General features: G+C 44.8%; 1 protein-coding gene across 3 annotated transcripts in view; it reads left to right on the top strand.

The window, feature by feature from the left end:
* The window catches only part of ASTN2 (astrotactin 2), a 912,698-nt gene extending 894,115 nt beyond the window's left edge, over positions 1-18,583 (top strand). For all 3 annotated transcript variants that reach the window (XM_029202991.1, XM_029202990.1, XM_029202989.1), the window contains 3 exons: positions 1,870-1,970; positions 3,680-3,863; positions 17,756-18,583. In XM_029202991.1, coding sequence (XP_029058824.1) covers positions 1,870-1,970; positions 3,680-3,863; positions 17,756-17,993 — 523 coding nt within the window. In that variant the 3' untranslated portion in view covers positions 17,994-18,583. The remainder of the gene's footprint in view (positions 1-1,869; positions 1,971-3,679; positions 3,864-17,755) is intronic.
* Positions 18,584-20,642: the final 2,059 nt, after the last annotated feature.

Genomic DNA, 20,642 nt, shown 5'->3' with positions numbered 1-20,642 from the left:
TGGGGGAATTAATAGCAATAATGCAGATAAAACTGCATAGGTCCCTGCTTGACTCATATTAAGGACTCAGCACAAATTAATTAATTTGGACAACCAGCTCATATTTATTACCTACCTAATATGTGCAGTCAGTCAGGGTTCATCATTCCACAACTTGGAGTCACAGTGTTATGCCCATTTTATAACATGAGGTAAGTTGAGGTTTTGGAGAAGGGGGAGAGGAAATAGGGCCCCTGGGACTGTAGTTTCTTCTACCTGACCCAGAAAACCCTATTCCCACTCCACGCTACTGCTCTACCCTTGGACGCTGGTGAAAGAGGATGGCATGACAAGGACAGGATGCTGAGACGCTTTAGCCCTTCTCCCTTCTATTCAGATTGTCGCTGGCCTCCAAGGATTACCTCTTCTTGAAAGTCTACTCACTCCTTTGACTTTGTTTAAACTTCAGAACTTGGAGATCTGGAGGTGTGAAGGGTCAGAGAGCCTTCTCAAAGTAGGCCAGACAACCGTGTCTACTCTAGAAAGAATTCTGTGCCCTGGATTGGACCTGAATCCACCAGGTCTGCAGTTTACCAGTTCTCTCCGTCGAATACCACACAGGCTGCCTATTCCCCCCAGTACAGCATGGAGCTGCAGGCAACAACGCTGAAAGCTGGGGACATGCCTTGTACCTAGAATAACTCCCAGACTCTATCATGGCCCACAGGGTCCCCACCCACCCATCTTCCCACTCATCTCTCTTTGCTACAGCCGCACTAACCGTCTACTCCTCCAACAGTCTGGATCCTTCTCGCCTCAGGACCTTTGCACTTAACTGCTTTTCCTGCCTGGAATGCTTTTCCTCCCATAAGCTAGTTCCTTCTCATTTTCATGTCTCAGATCAAACCTCTCAACAAGAAGGCCTTTGTGGACACACCTGTCTAAAAGCAGCCACATCCCCCTTCACTTTAGTCTATCATCATTCACCACTATCTATTTTTTTGCTTACTTTTTGTTTAGCTTTATGCAAGCAGGGACCTTAACTCTCTTGCTCATCTTTATAATCTTAGCACCTAAAATAATTCCTGGCACACAGTTAATGCTCAGCTAAAACTTGTTAAGTGAATGAATGAAAGAATATATAAATGAGTATATAAAGCCATACAAGATAGCATCGGGGTTTACTTCTCAAGTCCTGGATTCAGACTGCTCTGCCCCCCAGTAACTGTGAGACCATGGAAAGGTACACAACTAAGTCTCAGTTTTCTCCTTGGTGAAATGCAGGTGGGAATAATCCCTGCCTTCTAGGTTTGCTGCTTGTTAATTAAGAGATTATGTGCAAAATGCCCAGCAAGGCAGTTGGTGTTCAATACATGCTTAATAATTATCATTTTTTTCTTTCCAAATCATTTTCCTGCAGCCTAAGCATCCCTGAGTCCTTTTTTTTTTTTTTTTTTAATTTTGCTTGTGGCCTTTTTTCAAGTTTGTTTATTTATTTATTTATTTTTGGCTGTGTTGGGTCTTCGTTTCTGTGCGAGGGCTTTCTCTAGTTGCGGCGAGCGGGGGCCACTCTTCATCGCGGTGCGCGGGCCTCTCACTATCGCGGCCTGTCTTGTTGCAGAGCACAGGCTCCAGACGCGCAGGCTCAGTAGTTGTGGCTCACGGGGCCTAGGTGCTCCGCGGCATGTGGGATCCTCCCAGACCAGGGCTCGAACCCGTGTCCCCTGCATCGGCAGGCAGATTCTCAACCACTGCGCCACCAGGGAAGCCCCTCATCCCTGAGCTCTTTCAACTATTATTCCTGTGCTATGATTTTGTGTTCCTCTTTGGAACTTCCAGGGCCTTTTCTAAAGTCACAGCCTTGTGCTCTGTTTTCTTGTTGTGCTACAGGTTCACTCTCTATGCAGTGGATACACGAGGGAGGCACTCAGAGCTCAGCACAGTGACCCTGAGGACCGCCTGTCCGCTGGTAGATGACAATAAAGCAGAAGGTAGGTGACCCATTTCTTCACTTCCGAGGTAACTCCCATATTGTCGCTCTCTAAATTCTGCACCCAACAGTCACTAACCACCACTACTTTCCTGCCTCACACACATATTGGCACAGGGAGAAGAAAGCCAAGGGACTAAGGAAGAACATGGAGATAAATTAATCAAAGCCATGAAGGAAATTGAGACGGACCAGCAGTATCTTTGCCAGTAGAAAGACTTGCTCCTCTGTTATAGAACCTATGTTCTGACTTACAGGCACGGAGTGGTGGAGAGTCAGAACCCCATGACTGTGTTCTGCCCCTTGGCCTAGGCTTTTAGGGACCAATCCCTTTCTTCCACTTCAGGCTACGCTAGAGCTGGCAAATCGGTGGCACCTAGAGGACCACTTGGCTTTGCTGCACTCATGGCAGATATCATTAGCTGATCACAGCACACCTTCCCATCTAGCCCAGGGGTGGCCTCAGAACCCTCAGCGTAGAGCTAGAGTCAGTAACCATCAGTCAGAATTAGCATGCAAGGTGAAACCTTTTCTGCTATTCCTTGTCCATGAGGTTGTAAACATTAGGCAAAACACCTGTCAAAAAAAATGGAACCAATAAATCAGATCTACCGTGTACTTAGTTCTTAGACAATGTGTAGATACAGTTTCTACAAAAACATGATGGTAGCTCATGGGACCTGGTGGTCCACTTCAAGTTGAGCAGATATTTTCTAAGAACCCTGGTACAAGGAATGCAGAAGAGACATGCTCTTCATCTTTCAGGAGTTCACATTCTAGGGGGAGAGAGAGAGAGACATTTCTTCAAATGGCTCAGTCATAAGCTTGATGACAGATGTTTGTGTGCTACCTACCAGACAAGAGGAGATGCTGAGATACTGAGTCTCAGAAGGGAGGGGATTTGAGGTGGTTTCCTGGTAATCGTTTTAAGTATTTTTATTTTAAAATAACACATGAACATGGTTTAAAAATAAGAACAATAAAGATCAGAGTAGAAAACTTTACAAAGTAAATGCTCCTTCCATCCTGAACCCAAGTCCCCCAGCCTGGCCTGAAAGCAATTGCCATTAGCAGTGATGTGGGAACATACATAAATTTTGTTCAAAGTCTTCAAAGATGAAAGAATGTGCCTCCTATTCAAGAGAGCAGCCCATAATGAATTTTAGTTACATCAATTAGTAGGAATGACTGAAAGAGTAGAAATTGCCATGAATGGCAAACAGAAGAGTCTAGATTTTCTTTGAAAGATTTTTGAATGGAGAGCTGTTAGACCTGATCACAGAAATGTGTGGGGAGTATTGCAGAAAGGAGATAGAAGTTGACTATTGAGATGAGCCCAAGACAGTTTATTTAAGCCTCTGCACTTGTTTGGAATTTTCTGTTAAATCATAGGCACAAAACTTACGTTAGTGAGTGCAATTATAAGCACTAACTTTGTGCCAGACCCTGTGTTGAGTGCTTTACATGCACGTTTTAATTTAGTCCTCCCAATGCCTCTCCAGACTATATATCGTTATCTCCGGTTGATAGATAGGAAAACTGAACACAGCTGGTCAATGACATATTCAGGATGGAATTAAGGTTTGTCTGTCCCCAAAGACCACACTAGTGAACTCCTGCATGAATATGCCTTCCTAGTTGCAAGGCATGCTTTTGTCCTCCCTTTTTCCTACTGTCCGGCGATCTGTGCCTGCAATTCTTCCTCCCCAGAGATAGCTGACAAGATCTACAATCTGTACAATGGGTACACAAGCGGGAAGGAGCAGCAGACTGCCTACAACACACTGATGGAAGTCTCCGCCTCCATGCTGTTTCGAGTCCAGCACCACTACGACTCTCACTATGAGAAGTTCGGTGACTTTGTCTGGAGGAGTGAGGATGAGCTGGGGCCCAGGTGCGTGGGCATATGAGCGCGAGTGGGGTGGTGAATTCTTCTTGCTTCCATTTGACTTTACTGGAGCCTTTCTTCCATAGGCTGGGAATGGGCTTTATGAAATAAATAAGAGTGGCAGTCACCCCGGTCATGTCAGGGTTCGAGAGGGGAAGTGGGTAGGGAGAATGAAAGAATCTTGGAATTTTAGCTTCTTAGACTCCTGGAATGTCAGATCAGAGACCTCAGTGTTCTTTCAGTCAATCCCTCCCCTTATTCACCTTCCACTTGCAGTTTTAGAGATGGGAAGCATAGCTTCCTTGAGGGGATATGTCCTAATCAACATCGTAGAAGAGCATGGTGACAGGGTCATGGCCCCTAATCTAGGGCTTCTCCTACTCTTTCGTAAGAAATCCGAGGGTTTTTTTTTTTTTCTGAAATAAAGTCCATTGGTAACCAAGACTAAATACATTCATAAATTCAACACGTACTAAGGCACAATTTTTTGTCACCAGCACTGACTATGCCAACCACTGTGATAGTTGCCATGGAGGATTCAACCATAACTAACACACAGTCACTGTCTTCTGAAGCTCCACAAAGTAGTATCTGAAACGGTGGCTGCATTTCATGCCTTGCACCCAACAATGACATCCATTCATTTATTCAACACAAACTTAGTAGCCCCTCTTTTAGGTCGGTAGTTGATAATGCAATGTTAAAAATGTAGAAACAGTCCCTATCTACGCATAGCTTACTGTTGCAGGTAATTAAACAAGCAGTTGCAAAGAATAGGAATAATAAGGGTCAAAAGAATAGACGAAAGGGGCCCTTTGGGGAAGCAAGGCATAGACACTCGGTCTAGGTAACGCAGTGAAACCCCCATAAAGGCTGAGACTCTGAGGCCTAAAGGGTGAGTTAAGGTCAGACCAGTGGAGGGAGAGGAGGATTGGAGGGGTTAGGGCCAAAGGAGTAGCCTGTGAAATGTTCAGAGGAAATAATACTACATAGGCAGGGGTTTTCCTCTTAAATTTTGGTCATTTGCCTGCCACCTTTATGATTTTTGTCATATCGCCATACCATATGCAGTTCATTTATTTTCTATTTCTTCCTTAGGTCCACTTATTGAAAATACATTTGAAACGAAAGCACTGTATCATTTTGTAAAGGGAAAACTAGCACCATCTACCCTTAATAAAGATTAAACTTAAGCATTCAGTACAATGGAAGAAAAACAAAACCAGAAAACAATGTAGTTCAAGCCTAGCTGAGCCTGAGGCTTTCCTTTTAAAAAGGGAGATTAGCAAGTGTTAGAGAAGTACTTAAGACACAGTCCTGAACTAAAACTCTCTTTCTTAAAGTAATCTGGAGGAGGGGAAGAGAGTGAAAATGGGAATCGAAATGCTTTTCCTCAGTGTGATTCATTGTTGTTTAATACTGGATCTGTGATCTTCCTGAGTACCACCTAAAATCCTTTCTCCTGCCCCAGGGGAACTCCTTCTACACTTTGGTAAACACTGTGTGGAGGAACTGAAAGAATTTCTGTGTAGTTGGAGCCAAGTGTGTGACAGCAGGAGTGGGAAGAGATAAGAAGGGAGAGGTCAGCAAGGGCCAGTTCCGAATGCCCTGTAAGTAGGGTTAAAGAGTTTGGATTATCTCTCTAGGGTAATGGGAAGCTTTTCAAGTGTTTTTCACAGGGGGGAGATGTTATCAGATCTTCAAGGGATAGAGATCCCTCTGACTGCAGTTAGAAGCCTGGACTAGAGGTGTCTAGACCAGAAGGAGGCAGTGAGGCCATAGAGGCTGTTGTAACAGTAATCCAGGAGAGATGGTGCAGTGGCCTGGGACAGGCTAGTGTCTGTGGCACTGAAGAGGATTGCGTGACTTCCTGAGATACTTAGTAGGACAGCGTGTTATGCCTTAAATAGCTTTAAAATTACCCTGTAAACTAGGCAAAGTAGGGTATCCTCCCCATTTTATGAATGAAAAGGAATTGGAGGCCCCACAGGGTTAAATGAGCTGCCCAGAGTTTGCTGTGGAGTCCGGTTCTGCCCCGAGCTTTCACCCTGAGCCCTTACAACACTTGCAGTAAACCCCAAGAATTCAAGGCTTGGTTGAGGGATAAAAAGGCTCTTTCCCTGGGGCGGGGCCTTATCTGTTTTGCTGGGTCCTAGATTGTAACTTTCTCCCTTTCACATGAAAGAAATGTTCTTTAGATAAAAGCTAAAAGAGAGCAGACAGACAGAAGCACAGAGCCCCAGATGAAAGCTTCTGCATGAGTCATCTCGGCTGCCATCTTGCCTGGGGACAGCAAAAGGCATTCTACTTTATTGGGCTTTCCCACAGGGTTCAGGGATTTTAGGTGGGAGCTAAACCAGAGCTTCACTCCTGACTTTGTCTTTATTATCTTCTGGGGTCCTTCCAGGGCATAAATCTTCTGGAAAGGCTTTCTGGTCGCCCACAGAGGCAGAACAACCCACTCAGTAATGGACCCATTCGCCTCCGGCCAGCTAGTCACCAGCCACTATATGCCAACACCCACTGTGCCACCTAGCTCCCTCCTTCTTTGGTCTTTCTAGTCTCTTGAGGGAATCTGAGATTTCTCTGGTGTCCCACACTGGCATCAGCAGGAATCAAGGCAGCTGCATCCTAATCCATCCTGGCACTGCTAATAAACTCACTGTGCAGCCTTGGCCTGTGGCCCTCTCTGGCACTCAGTCTCTTTATCTATAAAATTGCTGCAGGAAGGGGGTCCCTTTCCAGAGCCCGAGAGTGGGCTCTTGTCTAACACTCAGAAATGGATTGTCCGAGGAGACACATGTGCTGGCAAAGCAAGAGACTTTATTGAAAAGGGGCGCCTGGTCAGAGAGCAGCAGGGTAAGGGAACCCAGGAGAACTGCTCTGCCACGTGGCTTGCAGTCTCGGGTTTTATGGTAATGGGATTAGTTTATGAGTTGTCTCTGGACAATCATTCTCACTCAGGGTCCTTCCTGGTGGCACTCGAGCATTGCTCAGCCAAGATGGATTCCAGCGAGAAGGATTCTGGGAGGTTTGTAGGACATATGAACTGGCTTCTCCTCTCTCCGTTTCACCTTTCCCGAATTCTTCCAGTTGGTGGTAGCTTGTTAGTTCTGAGTTCCTTACCAGGACCTCCTGTTGTAAGATAACTCATGCAAGTGGTTACTCTAGGGCTTGGCCAGGGCGGTGGTTTTGGTCAGTGGTTCCCCTAACAAAACGATAGTAGTACTTTTTCTTTTTTCTTAGCAGTGAAAAAGCTGTTTTCTAAATAAAGCTTGCAAAGAACCCCAGGTCTTAGCTAGAAGTCACCTCCTCAGAGAATCCTCTAAAATTTCTACCCATTCACTTTATCACACCCTCGTGTTTTAATTTTCTGTGTCGTATCTACTAGTTTCAGTATCCTATATTGCTTATGTGTTTACTTCTGAGTTATTTATAAGATATTATCCCCACTACAATGTCAGTTTATGTATATAGCTAGTGATCCTTTATGTCCCATTCAACTCTTGTAAGTAGGTGCTAAACGATTACTTATTGAATAATTGAATAATGGGATGAGTAGATGTGTGAACCAGATGACTACAGAGTTGTTCTGGTAGAAGCTAGAGTGGGTGGCCTGGGGCCCCCCTGCTGGGTCTCCTCTTCAACTTCCCCCCTCCAATCCCAAGGGTCCCTGAGGTCTACCTGAGCTATCAAGGATCTATATAGATCACAGTTGGAAACAACTGAATTCCGCAAACTCTAAGGTTTTTCTAGCTTAAAAATAACATTCTAAAAATAAAAAAAATTCATTGTCCTTGCAAATATTAAGAGACTTGAGGATATCCTCACTTATTAATTTATGGATTCATCGATTCATTTAATGTGCTTACTATGTGCCAGACCCTGTGCTGTGGGCTGGAAACAGATGAGCGAAGAAGACAGCTCCTGCCTCTACCAGGCTCAACATCTAGTGAGAAAAAGACTGGTCAGCAGGCAGATGCAGTGAAATATGTCACAAGAAACACAGTATAAGGAGGGTGAGCAGTGTGCTTTAGAGTGACGTTTACCAAACTTCAGTGTACCGGCGAATCACTCAGGGGCCTGGTTAAAATTCAGATCAACTCCGTAGTCTAGGATAGGCCTGAGAGTCTGCATTTCTGACAGGCGTTTCAGTGACGCCAGTGTGGCTTGTTAAAAAGCACCCTTTGAGTGACACGGTTCTGGATGCAGCTGTCGGTGCAGCTAATCCAGACCTGGAGCTCAAGGAAGAATTCCTGGAGAAGAAAGTGAAGTGTGTGCTCAGAAGTAAAGGATGAACAGGAGTCCTCCAGGTGGAAGGGGAGGAGTGCTCTCATTAGAAGGAGCAACCAGGGCAAGGGTGAGAGAGGGTGGGGTAAGAGAATATACCTTGGTCAGGAAGGATAAATCTCAGTGGGGCAGAGAGTTCAAGGTGAGAAGGAAAAGGGAAAAAAACAAGGCTGAAGAGTTCAGCAGAGGTCAGATCATAATGGCTCTAACGAGCCCTGTTCGTGAGTTGTTCTTTCTTCCAAAAGCTGGGTAAAGGTTTGAAACAGAGGATCACTGTGGGCGAATGTACCGTGCTTCTTAATGGTTAGCAAGTATGCAGAACATCAAAGTGTAAAGGAGAGAGAGCGAGACTCTGCCTTGAGTTCATGTCCTAGCTTTGCCACCCGCTTGCTGTGTAACCTTGGACAAATTTCATCTCCATTCTGGGCCTCATTTGCAACATGAAAGAACTGAACTCCAAAGTCCCTTCCAGCTGCGAAGCCAAGGAACCAGCAAGCCCTGAAGGTCATAGAGACCAGAGAAGAGGCACACCATGAGTGTCCTTTCACCTCTAGCCCAGCATGGCTTGTTTCTCAGGAACCTAGGATGGCTAGGATAATAAGAGCTTTTCCCAGGAGCACTCTGACGTCTGGTATCATGGGATGAGCTCTATTAGGATTTTGTTGGCCTATAATCACCAAACCCCAAAATGTTCTCTACTCCTCTGTGGATTTGTGGTCATGTACCCCCATAAAATGTAGTGACAAAAGGGTGACTCTTGCTGCTACCTAATAAATCCATCAGGCCAATGTCCTCCAGAGCCTGGTTCCCATGGCAACCACAGGTTACTGCAAACAGCTGTTCAGAGAAGACCCGCTGACACCCAGCTGTCCCAGCCATACGGTTCCTATTAGGAGAATTGAAAAACTGAACTTATAGGTGGCCAGGGACCAAAATTTGCTCCAGTCAGAATACCCTTGACCACTCTTGAGCTTCTCAATCCTCTCAGTTATGTCTGATTAAAATGATAGAGTAGGGAGAAGAAAGCAAGCACTTGAAGAGATTTGTTTCAGTGGAATTTATCTGGCTAGATTAGAAATGGTGTATTTCTGATGTCAGCCCCTCTTGCTTCCATGGCAGACATTGCTAATAGCTCACAGAAATCATCCCAGGATTGGTTCATTCTGGGATCTTTCCCAACACAGCCAGACAAGAAGCTTTTCCCATCTGAGAAGGATTAGCACATGCTATGAACTGTCATTGCTTTGTTCTTAGTGAAAATATTCAAGCCTGGGATATCAGTGTACCTTTTTCAGTCCAAGGTTATGTTAGCTCTTTCTTTAGATATCTTGGATTCACTCTCTTGGAATTTCTAGGACGTTGGGAGCAAGAACAAATTTAGGCTTCTAGAGCCATATTCCTGTCATCTCAGATGCACTTTTATTTTTTCTGCATATTTCGGAAATCATGAAGGATTGTGCACAATAGATTTGCACATTAAGTGTTGTATTCTTTCTTCTTTTCTTGAAAGGCTGTGATTAAATCAATAGCATCTCTTAAAATTGATGATGTCTTAGAATGGATAAATACAAACAAGACAAACTATGACTTTTAACAAATGTCCCACAGAACATTTTCCCCACTGATAATATAGCAATGTACATAATTATCTTGAAGTTTCTGTCAGTTCAAAACTGAAATACTTTTGGGTTCATTGAGTCTCAGTTATTCTTACCATCAGTTTAGGAATGAATTCTTGGAAGGTCTCATGGTTTCTTATGAGAGAACAAGGAGGAAACAAAGCCAAATGTAAATATTTTCAGTAGTCACCTTACAAATCATATTTCAAACCGGATGTTGAGGAAATATATTTACATGGCAGTACCTGAGCTTCTGGTTTTCTGTTTAGTGGGGGTGGTCTGAGGTTAAACTTGATGTGGATTTATTCTGAAAGTAACCCCAGTGAACCACTGGGAAGCCATAAAACCATGACTTCATTGCACATACTCATCACACCAGCTTTAAAATATGTGTAAGTGTATGCATGTCTTCAAAATGGAAATGCCTTTATTGTATTTTATCCTAAAGTAATTCTTGTTCATTCTGTAACATGTAAATGAGACAGATATATATATATATAAAATGGCAAGCAAAAATGTCGTACCCCTGAACCCCTAATCCCCACCCAGAGATAAAATTAAGTGTGCACGTATTTCTCCAGATATCGATATGGATGTGACATGGATATGCTTATGAGTAGGGAAACGGGTACAGACTTAAGGATACATTGACATCTACAGACCACAGTTCCATTTCCATCAGCTCTGCTATGTTTAAGAAGTACATACATTTTGTTCTGTTTTCTGCCTGTTTACACACATGTACAAGTCTTTTCCTATGGATGCATGTGTAAATACGTTGTCTTTTTGAAGGGTCTTTTAGCCAGTTAATTATATGAATGCATCACATATTAATTTAGTTCTCTGCTAAAGACCAACTAGATTTCTTCCAACTTCTTTTCTATTATAAACAAATCTGGGTAAACATTTTGCCCACTTGCCCGATTACTTCCTTAGATCCACGTGATGCTCCTGTGTTATTTCATTCCCTTTATAAACCTCTGCTAGAAAAGTGCTGTATTTTGAAAGCTAAGGACTGAAAATTATTAATCCCTTCTCCTTGCACAATCAGGAGGAGCTAGATACCAGGGGAACTATATACTGTCCAAGAAGAAGGTGGGAAATATTAGTTGAACATTTATTTTGGCCCAGTCATTTTTATCTCATTTCATCTCCTGAACAATTAATTTTGAAGACGAAGTAACAGAGAATCAGTGGAGTTAAGTAAATTGTTCAAAGTTACACAACTAGTAAGTGTCAGAGCTCAGATTCAAAGTATTGTCTTCTGATGTCAAACTAGTGTCCTATCCAGTATAACACATTGCATCCCAAAATATGTGCACAACTAACAGATAATATAGTATGAATCTCAACAGAGAAATGAAATGCTTCAGCAACAAACAGGAACATGTGACTTAGGGTAGCTGGGAAGATCTGGAAGACCTCCTGAAGATGAAATTTTAGCGTGGCTTTGAAGCATGAATAGAATCTCAGTGAATGTGCTCCTCTCGTCTCAGGAACCCGATGCTATGACAGTTGTCGCAGCATGTTCTCTTGTGAACTGCTCGTCAGATGGTATTTCTCTGAATCAAGCCCCTAATTCCTCTTAGATTAAAAACAAACAAACAAACAAAAGCAACAGAGATCTGCTCCAGCTCCCACTACCGTTAGATTCTGCTGTGGTCTGAATGTTCGTGCCGTTGTAAAGTTCATGTACAGTATTGCAAACCTAATGCCCAAGGTGATGTAATTAGGAGAAGGGGTCTTTAGGAACTGATTAGGTCATAGGAGTGGTGCCCTAATAAATGGGATTAGTGCTCTCATAAAAGAGGCCTCAGAGAGGTCTTTTGTCCCTTCTGCCATGTGAGGGGACAGTGAAAAAGTGCCTTCTATGAACCAGGATGTGGTTCACCAACCACCACACCAAATCTGCCGCTGCCGAGATCCCAGGTTTCCCAGACTCCAGGATATGAGAAAGATATTTCTGTTGTTTGTAAGCTCCCTAGTCTATGGTATTTTGTTATAGCAGCCCAAACAGACTAAGACAGACTCTTTTCTAAGGCATGCTCAATTTGATCATCTCCAGTGAAGGGGAACCCACTGGAGGTATAGAAAGACCCCATCTACATTTAGAAGATTTTAGTTTTAAGGTTTTTTATTGTGTGTGTGTGTGCCTTCTGTTAATTTTTGAGTGGTTTGTTAACACCTAGGTGCTTTGCTGAAGCGATCTGAGGTGCTGTCCTTACTCTGTTAACCCTAGTCAAATCGTATGACCAGCCTGAGGCTTACTTTTACCACCTGAAGACTGGGACTAAAGTATGCACTCTAGAATTGCAGTGAGGATTACACTTAAGATGATGTTGCCTAGGTTTCTGGCACATAGTAGGTCCTCAGTCACCTGTAGTCATTATCATCCCTGACCCTCAGGGTTTCCCCCTCTTGTTTTCAGTTACTAGAACAACATAACCATCTTCCTAAATCCCCGCTTCAGTGACACTTGATTCCTGCTTCCAGCACTTCCACAGAAGACTTGCTTTTGAGACAACCTTCAGCATCATGATCTGACTGCAGTTTGCACATGTCCCTCTTACCAAAGTGAGTGGGGCTCTCCAGATGTGGCCTGACAAGGGCAGCGTAAATGGAAGTCTTTATTTCCCTTAATCTGCCCTCTCAACTTCCAGAGGTTGTGTTCCAATTTGTTTGTTTGTTTTGGTCTTTTATTTATTTATTTTTTGCGGTACGCGGGACTCACTGTTGTGGCCTCTCCCATTGTGGAGCACAGGCTCCGGACGCGCAGGCCCAGCGGCCATGGCTCACGGGCCCAGCCGCTCTGCGGCATGTGGGATCCTCCCGAATCGAGCCACGAACCCGTGTCCCCTGCATCGGCAGGCGGACTCTCAACCACTGCGCCACCAGGGAAGCCCTGTGTTCCAGTTTTTTGCAACTACACCATGCCCTTGACTCTCATTAAGCTTGAGGTCAGCTAACACAGAGACTTTTAAGCTCAGCTCAGGAGACAGAGAGGAGGGAGAGAGGCCAGTGGGGATGTTTCCTTACTGTCTGTCCTCTTTTTCTCCATTCCAAGGCCCCCTTAGAATTAGGTCTGTGTCCGATAACTGTGTCAACAGTGGATCGGGTAATGGTGATGGGAAGAGAATGGTCACTCCAAGGTTCTACAGTTCCCCGAAGAAGCGGCATCTGAGTCTAGCTGCTGACTCCATCACAAGCCATTCCTGTCTCAATCTTGCCTTCTGGTACCGTGATAAATGAATGTGTGCTGTCCCTCCTTTACCTCTGACTTCCTATCCCACCAGGCCTGGGTCCTGTCTCCAAGGAGGAAGATTTCATTTCTGGTATTTGAGAAAAGTGGTCCTTCTGACCTGCGATTTCCCCCTCCAGGCAAAGCTTGGGGCACGCCTGGCCTTTGGTTTATGAATCTCCATTGCCTACAATTTATCACCTAGCGCTCTCACCTTTTGTCTCTCACCCATGTCCCCCTCCTCGGCCTTTGAGCACCTCCAACCCTTCTCTTCATGGCTTCACCCTCTGAGTTCTTCTGCCTTTGTTGTCTCATTGCAAACCAAGGTGCTGAGGCATAGTTTACAGTGGAGAAAGAGCAGGGGACAGTTAGGCAAACTGACATTGGTTTAGTGTGTATTATATGCAAATTCCTGTGCTAGATGCCTATGACGGTAGCTTCATTCCAGCCTAGCAGCGGCACTACAAAATAATGGTCTCTGTCCCCGTTTTACAAATGAGGAAGCTGAGGCTCACGGAGAAGAAGTGGCTTGCCCTAATGGACTCTGGAGCCTATGTCCTATCTACTATAAAATACTACTTTGAATCTTGGCTAACGTTTACTGAGAGCTAAGCAAATTACCCAGGTTATCTCATCTTCCAGAAACATTGTTATTCCCATTTGACTTTGCAGTAACTAAGAGTTAGTATGAAGAGCTTGCTCATGACCCACACAGCTAAGTTATAGAACTAGGATTTGAACCTGGGTCTCCAGAGCCAAGTATTTCATCTTAGCTCTGTACACTTAGGAGCCCAGGTTCTAGCTTTGCCTTTGTTACTAACTTAAGGTGTTCCTTCAGGCAAATTATTTTCCAGTTTCAAACCTTAGTTTCCCCATCCATACAAAGGCTTGGTCCAGTTGAGTTCCAAGATCCTCTCTTTGGAAATAGCTGGGCCCTTGGAGACAAAGCATTTGGTCATGTTGGAGGACTTGTCCTTCCCAACCTCATCTTGTATTTATGACTTATCAGACAATGATTCTCCATCACCCCCAAAATAGAATACTTTACCATGGCTCCAAAGAGTCTGGATGGTCTGATCTCTACCAGACTGACTTGTCTCTCACCCATTCTGTGCACTTCACCATTTCAAAAGACTGATGCTTTATGCCCTCTTTAGCCCAACTTTGGATGAGCTATCTCCTCTGCCTTCCCATCTACCTGAAAAATTTGTTTCATCATTGAAGACCTAGCTCAGATGTTATGTCCCCGGCAAGATTTCTCGGAGCCCCCAAACTAATGATTGGGTGCCCACTTTATATATTCCCGTAGCACCCAGCATGTTTTCCAACCCAGAACTCTCCCCCTAAATTAGAGGCTGTTACTATTTCTGTCTGTCTGTCTCCTGCCACTAACTTACATAAGTGCTCAAAGCTTAAACCAGTACACAAATCCTGATGGTGGAGGTGGTGGTGATGGTGATGTACTTTCTGACATGTATCAGGGGCTTAGTATGTGCCAACTACTTTTCTAAGAGAGTTTTACACTTTTTAACTTATTTAATCCTCGCTTCAACTCCATGAGGTGGGCAAATGTTATTCCCTTTTTGTAAATAAGGAAATAGAAAGAATAAGTCGCTTTTTAAAAGCAAGAGGAGAAACAAGCTAGCACCCCTAAGTGCAGTGATAGGAAACACGTGACACCTGGCTGTGTCTGTTCATGGTTCTCGCTGCTGGTCTTGACCTCCCCAGGTTTCATTCTCCTCAATGCATCTAGAAACGTTTTTAAGCAGTTTGTCTCTGAACCTGCTACTTTGTTGCTTGAAAGTCTTCAGTAACCCCCCACTTACCCCTATTGAGGGCTTACTACAGATTCATTAATGTTTTGTTTTTTTAAACATCTTTATTGGAGTATAATTGCTCTACAATGGTGTGTTAGTTTCTGCTTTATAACAGAGTGAATCGGCTATTCGTACACATATATCCCCATATCCCCTCCCTCTTGCGTCTCCCTCCCACGCTCCCTATCCCACCCGTCTAGGTGGTCACAAAGCACCGAGCTGATCTCCCTGTGCTATGCGGCTGCTTCCCACTAGCTATCGATTTTACATTCGGTAGTGTATATATGTCCATGCCACTCTCTCACTTCGTCCCAGCTTACCCTTCCCCCTCCCCGTGTCCTCAAGTCCATTCTCTACCTCTGTGTCTTTATTCCTGTCCTGCCCCTAGGTTCTTCATAAACATTTTTTTTTTTTAGATTCCATATATATGTGTTAACATACGGTATTTGTTTTTTCTCTTTCTGACTTACTTCACTCTGTATGACAGACTCATTAATGTTTCTTTTTTTATTTTTAAAACGACCTTTGTGATAGATGTAGTCATTATTCCCATTTTATGGATAAGGAAACCCAGGCACAGCTGGTTAAACAATTTCCTCAATATCACAGAGCTAGTAAGTGGCTGAGGCAGGATTTGAACCTGAGCAACCAGGCTCTAGAGCCTGTGTGGTACACCATTACTCTATACAACAAACGCCCCAGCTTCTAAGCTCCAGTGGCTGGGCTCCTGCCACTTCTCCCGTTTCCCACTGTGAGCCCACTTGCACACCGTATTTCACCATGAAATTCCTTCTCTCTGTGCCTTTACCGAGGCTTCCTGTTATGCCTGTGCCCTCTTCTTTACCTAAACCTTACTCATTAATGAGGCTCAGCACAAGTTCCCCTTCTACAGGAAGTCTTCTTGGATTTCCCAATCCTACCTAGGCACTGTCCTCTGTTTCCCACAGCTCCCACGCCTTCTTTTATCATTGCTCGTGCCACGGGTGTTTCAATTTTACATCTGTCTGTCTTTTCCTACTGAATCGGGAGCTCTGCCATATAATAAATGCTCTGTAAAGGAGCAACCAATGACTTTGTCTCCTTTAACTTCTCAACTGCCCCATTTGTCAAGTGAAGAAACAGGTTTGGAGATGTTAAGTAAAGTTCCCAAGGACACCGAGCTGCTGAGGAACAGAGCGGGAACTGAAACAAGGAGGGCTGAGAGTAAGCTCCTTGGGCTCCCCCTGCGGAGGCGCCTGCCAGAGGTGAAAGAGGCCTGTGGGTTGAGTGGTAACTCGAGTGTGATTATGAAGCTATGAATTCTTGGCACCTCAGGAAATATTCCACCCAAGTGGTGAACTATACAAAGAGGACTTTTTGAAAGGCACCTCATAAATCGTGCCCACAAAAGCTACACGCATAAGCCCGGCCCTTTTCCAGCCGCCTCGCAGGTGCCTAAAACAGTCTCCCATTTGTGGGGTCTGTTGTCGTAAAACGCCCTCCCTCCTGGGGTCTCAGAGGGGCATGGAGAGGACAGGAGGAGAGAGCCTCTCATTTAGCCCCTCAGGATCCCTAGGCATTTTGAGGATGCTGAGATGTAGAGAAAAATGGATTCCACAAGGAGATGGACACCTGGACAGCAAAGCTGACTTATGGTATGACCCGCGAAAAGGTCATTCCTTTCCCTCTCTAAGCCTCCTCAGTTTCCACATCTTTAATGAGATTAGGTCAGACTAAGTCTCTGGTTCTCAAATGGGGTGATTTTGGTCCCCAGAGGACATCTGGCAATGTCTGGAGGCAATTTTATTGTCATGCCTGGGGCTGTGGGTGCTATTGGTATCTTGTAGGCAGAGGCCTGGGGATGCTGCTAAATGTCCTGCAAGACTGTCCCCACAGCAGAGAATTATCCAGCCTACATGTCAGTGGCGCTCCTGTTGAGAAGCCTCGGACTAGGTGATCTCAAAGATGCTTGCTTTAATTTTCTCTGCAGCCCTCGGGTCTCCCCGAGGATCCGCTGTCTGGTGCTACAGAAAGAGCTCTAGATAAGTGCCTAATGATGACCCCCACAGTCCAGGGCGCTTCTTGCTGAGACTAGTGTCCAGTATGACCTTGACCCTGAGACATCATCACAGCAATTCTCTATAATAGAAGCTATCATTAATGGGAGCTTACTCAGGGTCAGCCTTTGGGCATTCCTCTTAGTTAATCTCACAACCAGTAAGGCCACCATCACTATTTTAGAGATAAGAAAAATGAAATAGAGAAGTTCTGATTTGGGTATATACATGTAAAGGCTTTCATGAATTTAGAAGCGCAGAGGACAAGATTTTATTCTGACTATGAGAAAAGAGTATGAGAGAATTAGAAAAGTAAGAAAGCGGACAGAGGGGGCCTTGGTGGGTGTTCAGGCCTAGATCCAAATGCCCAACTCAATGGTCAACCTGATGTTTGACCTTGGTCAAGTAGTGTCACCTCTCTGAAACCTGGGCTCCATGGCCATTGACTCTATGTGGAAATAACAATATTTTCAGGGCTGTTGTGAAGATTATATAGAAATTTTTAAATGTATGTAAAGTACTTACCCAGCATCTAGCTCATGGCGTTAATACGTTTTAGTTGTTGTTCTTGTTGTCATTTATCATTGTTATAATAATTTACACTTACTTGGTTAGAGTCCTCAGGCTGCTTACCTTGTAACGCTTGTATCTCAAAAGTGAAAGTGTTAGGTCAAAGGTTATACCGCTCTTCTACTTTTTACACATTGCACAGTTAAAGAGGACAAGCTCCAAGGGAATTTTGAACAGGCGTTCAAAGTACCACATTCAAGTCAGGCACGGCTAGGGAATTGTTGGGACAAGAAGTCCTCATCTGTCTGCTGACATTTACTCACCCCCCTCAAAGGCCTGGTGCTTGATCTAGGCCCCTTCCGTCATTACCACCTCCTCTGTCTTCCAGGAAGGCCCACCTGATCCTGCGGCGTCTGGAGAAGGTGAGCAGCCACTGTTCCAGCCTCCTCCGAAGCGCCTACATCCAGAGCCGCGTGGACACCGTGCCCTACCTTTTCTGCCGCAGCGAGGAGGTCCGGCCTGTGGGTATGGTGTGGTACAGCGTCCTCAAGGACACCAAAATCACATGCGAGGAGAAGATGGTGTCCATGGCCCGAAACACGTATGGGGAGTCCAAGGGCCGGTGAGGGAGGGTGCTGCCCTCCGTGAGCACAGAGACTCTCCGTGGGAGGGGGAGCGGTGCTCTCGTGGATCCTGGGGCCTGGGTGGGCTGGGGGACAGCTAAGGACGGGCCTGGCAGATGAGGCTTGCCAGCAAGGCCAAAGCAAACTCTTTCTCTTGTGGATAGCCGACAGAGAACTTTGTAACCACTGGAATTATTCATTTCCCTGTATCTTTTATTTTTTTCTAAGATCTTATTTGACTCTATCAAAGTCTCTCCTTTTTAAACACTTTCTTCTGGATGGTGGTCAGTCCCGAGGCAGGAGCTTTCAGGTGGAGACCAAGAGGCCTTTCCCCTTCTTCCTCCCTCCTGCTACACTCAGCTTCCTTCCTGCCGTGGACCCCAGGAGGAGACCTATGGAGAGACAACTGGACCTCTGGAGCAGCAGGAGGGCATCCCCGAGGATCGTTGCAGTGAGGAAGCTTGGGTCTCTAGGACTTTGTTTTTCGGACACGTTTGAGTCTGCAGGACCCCTGCCTCTTCCTGCTGCCTGTGGGTCTGCCCAGAGTCCCTGCAGGGCTCTCCATGCATTAAAAATTCCTATTGTCTCTCTTTCTGCTCGGGTGCTGTTTCTTACTGATGGGGGACTTCCGTCTGTTCACTCAGCAGGTATTTATTTGTTCTCTCCTGTACACTAGGCACGCCACTAAAGACAGAGATGTTCCCTCTCCTCAGGGAGTGTACAGTCCAATGGAAATTATAGAGAGGTAGCCAGTTATTTCAGGCTGTGGTAGGGGAAGAATGGAGGTTCTCTGAGCTCATTGCTGGGTCGTGAGACAGCCTGGAGGGGTTCTGAAAAAGTGATGCCTACACCCAAAAGATGGGGGGAGGAGAATGGAATTTGCTCCAGGCAGGTGGGACACTGTGAATAAAAGCCCAGAGATAAGAGAAAGTATACTTCTTCGAGGGCTGCAAGCACTTTCATTGAGACTAGAGATCAAAGTAGGAAGAAGCAAGAGGTAAGGCTGGGAGCTAGGCAGAGCATTGGAAGCCGTGGACAAAAAGTTTGACAGTATTTGAAGTAACTGAAAGCCACTGCGGAACGTTAGCAGAGGAGTCAACTTGCTCTTTAAGAAAAACCATTCCAGCGCCAGAATGGAGGTCGGACCGGAAAAGGCTTTGAAGACGGTGACTACTGTCCTTTTCCAGAAGTGACGGCAGTTTGGATCCTGAGGTAATGAGGGAAACCTTCCACCATTAAGTCTACTTTTAAATGGCAATTGTTTACTTCCGTTGTGTTCCCGGGGAGGGTAATGAATACAAAGAGGCTGTATTTGTCCTTAACTTCCTGACAGTAGCTCAGAGAAGCTAGCTTGCTGGAGGAAATGGGATGTAGGTCAGGTGTTTCATAACGCGGGGACGACACCTGTTAGAGTGAAGGGCGCAATGGGAATTCAGAGGGGAAAATGCTGAATATCAGTAGAATAAAAGCAGTTGAAAATAAGCATATTTCTCGGTTTTGACGAGTTCTGATGAGATCCATAATCCCCTCCCCCAAAACCTACATGCTGAATTCCCACCAAAGGACCGTAATAATCCACATGGAGAAATAAAGCAGAAGGAGATCCTTCCAAATGACTCAGGCGCCTAAAGATCTGCTCAACCTCCAACAATCTAAGCTCAAAGGTGCTCTTTTAAGAAATTTTACTATTATTGGATTTACATTTCTGTAAGTATGAAGGTGGAATTTAGATGAATAAATTCCCACTACACTGTTCATGACTACTCTTCCAAGTATAGTACAGTCAGAGAAGAATAAACATCTTTCAAAAAAAGGAGGATGAAAAGAAAAGGAATAGAGTTCTTGCCTATCTTAGTTATGGTATAAAAGAACATCATAGATTAGGTGATTTATAAACAATACAAATTTGTTTTTCACAGTTCTGGAGGCTGGCAAGTCCAAGATCAAGGCATCAGCAGATTTGGTGTCTGGTGAGAGCTGGTGAGTTCATAGGCAGCCGTCTTCTTGCTGGGTCCTCACGTGGTGGAAGGGGAGAGGGATCTCCCTGGGGTCTCTTTCATAAGAGCACTAATCCCATTTATGAGGGCTCCACCTTCATGACCTAATCATTTCTTAAAGGCTCCACCTTTAAATACCATCACAATGGGGATTAGGTTCCAACATATGAATTTGGGGAGTACCCAAACATTCAGTCTGCAGCATTGCCACATGCCAGGCCCTACTCTAAATTGCTGTCATGTGTACCCTTTCCGGAGCCCTAGGTCCCAGGCCTTTACCGAGTCACCCCATTGCTATAGCTTTCCACTGTGTTGACACAACCTGAGGAAAAGTTTAGCTCAACAGTTGCATAAAGTTAAATTCCCCAGTGCGCTGGGGCTGTGGTCTGAGCCCGATTAAGTTTGAATCTGCATCTGCTGCTATTCACCAGCTATTGCCCTTGGATGAGTAATTGGATGCCTGTCCCCATCAACAAAATGAGGTAAATGATAGTCTGTCCCCGTGGCGTTATTGTGAGGCTTGAGTGTGATAGCAACTATAATGCACCCAGCGCAATGTAGAGTAGGGTCTTTTTTTCCTCCTAATAGACAATATTCATAATGTTATTAATCTTGAAGAGATAAGTAGGAAACTGTCTGCGAAAGTCATAGAGAA

The sequence above is a fragment of the Monodon monoceros genome, unplaced genomic scaffold (genome assembly GCF_005190385.1).
Source record: "Monodon monoceros isolate NGI ecotype Baffin Bay Population unplaced genomic scaffold, NGI_Narwhal_1 Super_Scaffold_5, whole genome shotgun sequence".
Taxonomy (NCBI): domain Eukaryota; kingdom Metazoa; phylum Chordata; class Mammalia; order Artiodactyla; family Monodontidae; genus Monodon; species Monodon monoceros.
This window is presented reverse-complemented; position numbering and strand designations above follow the sequence as displayed.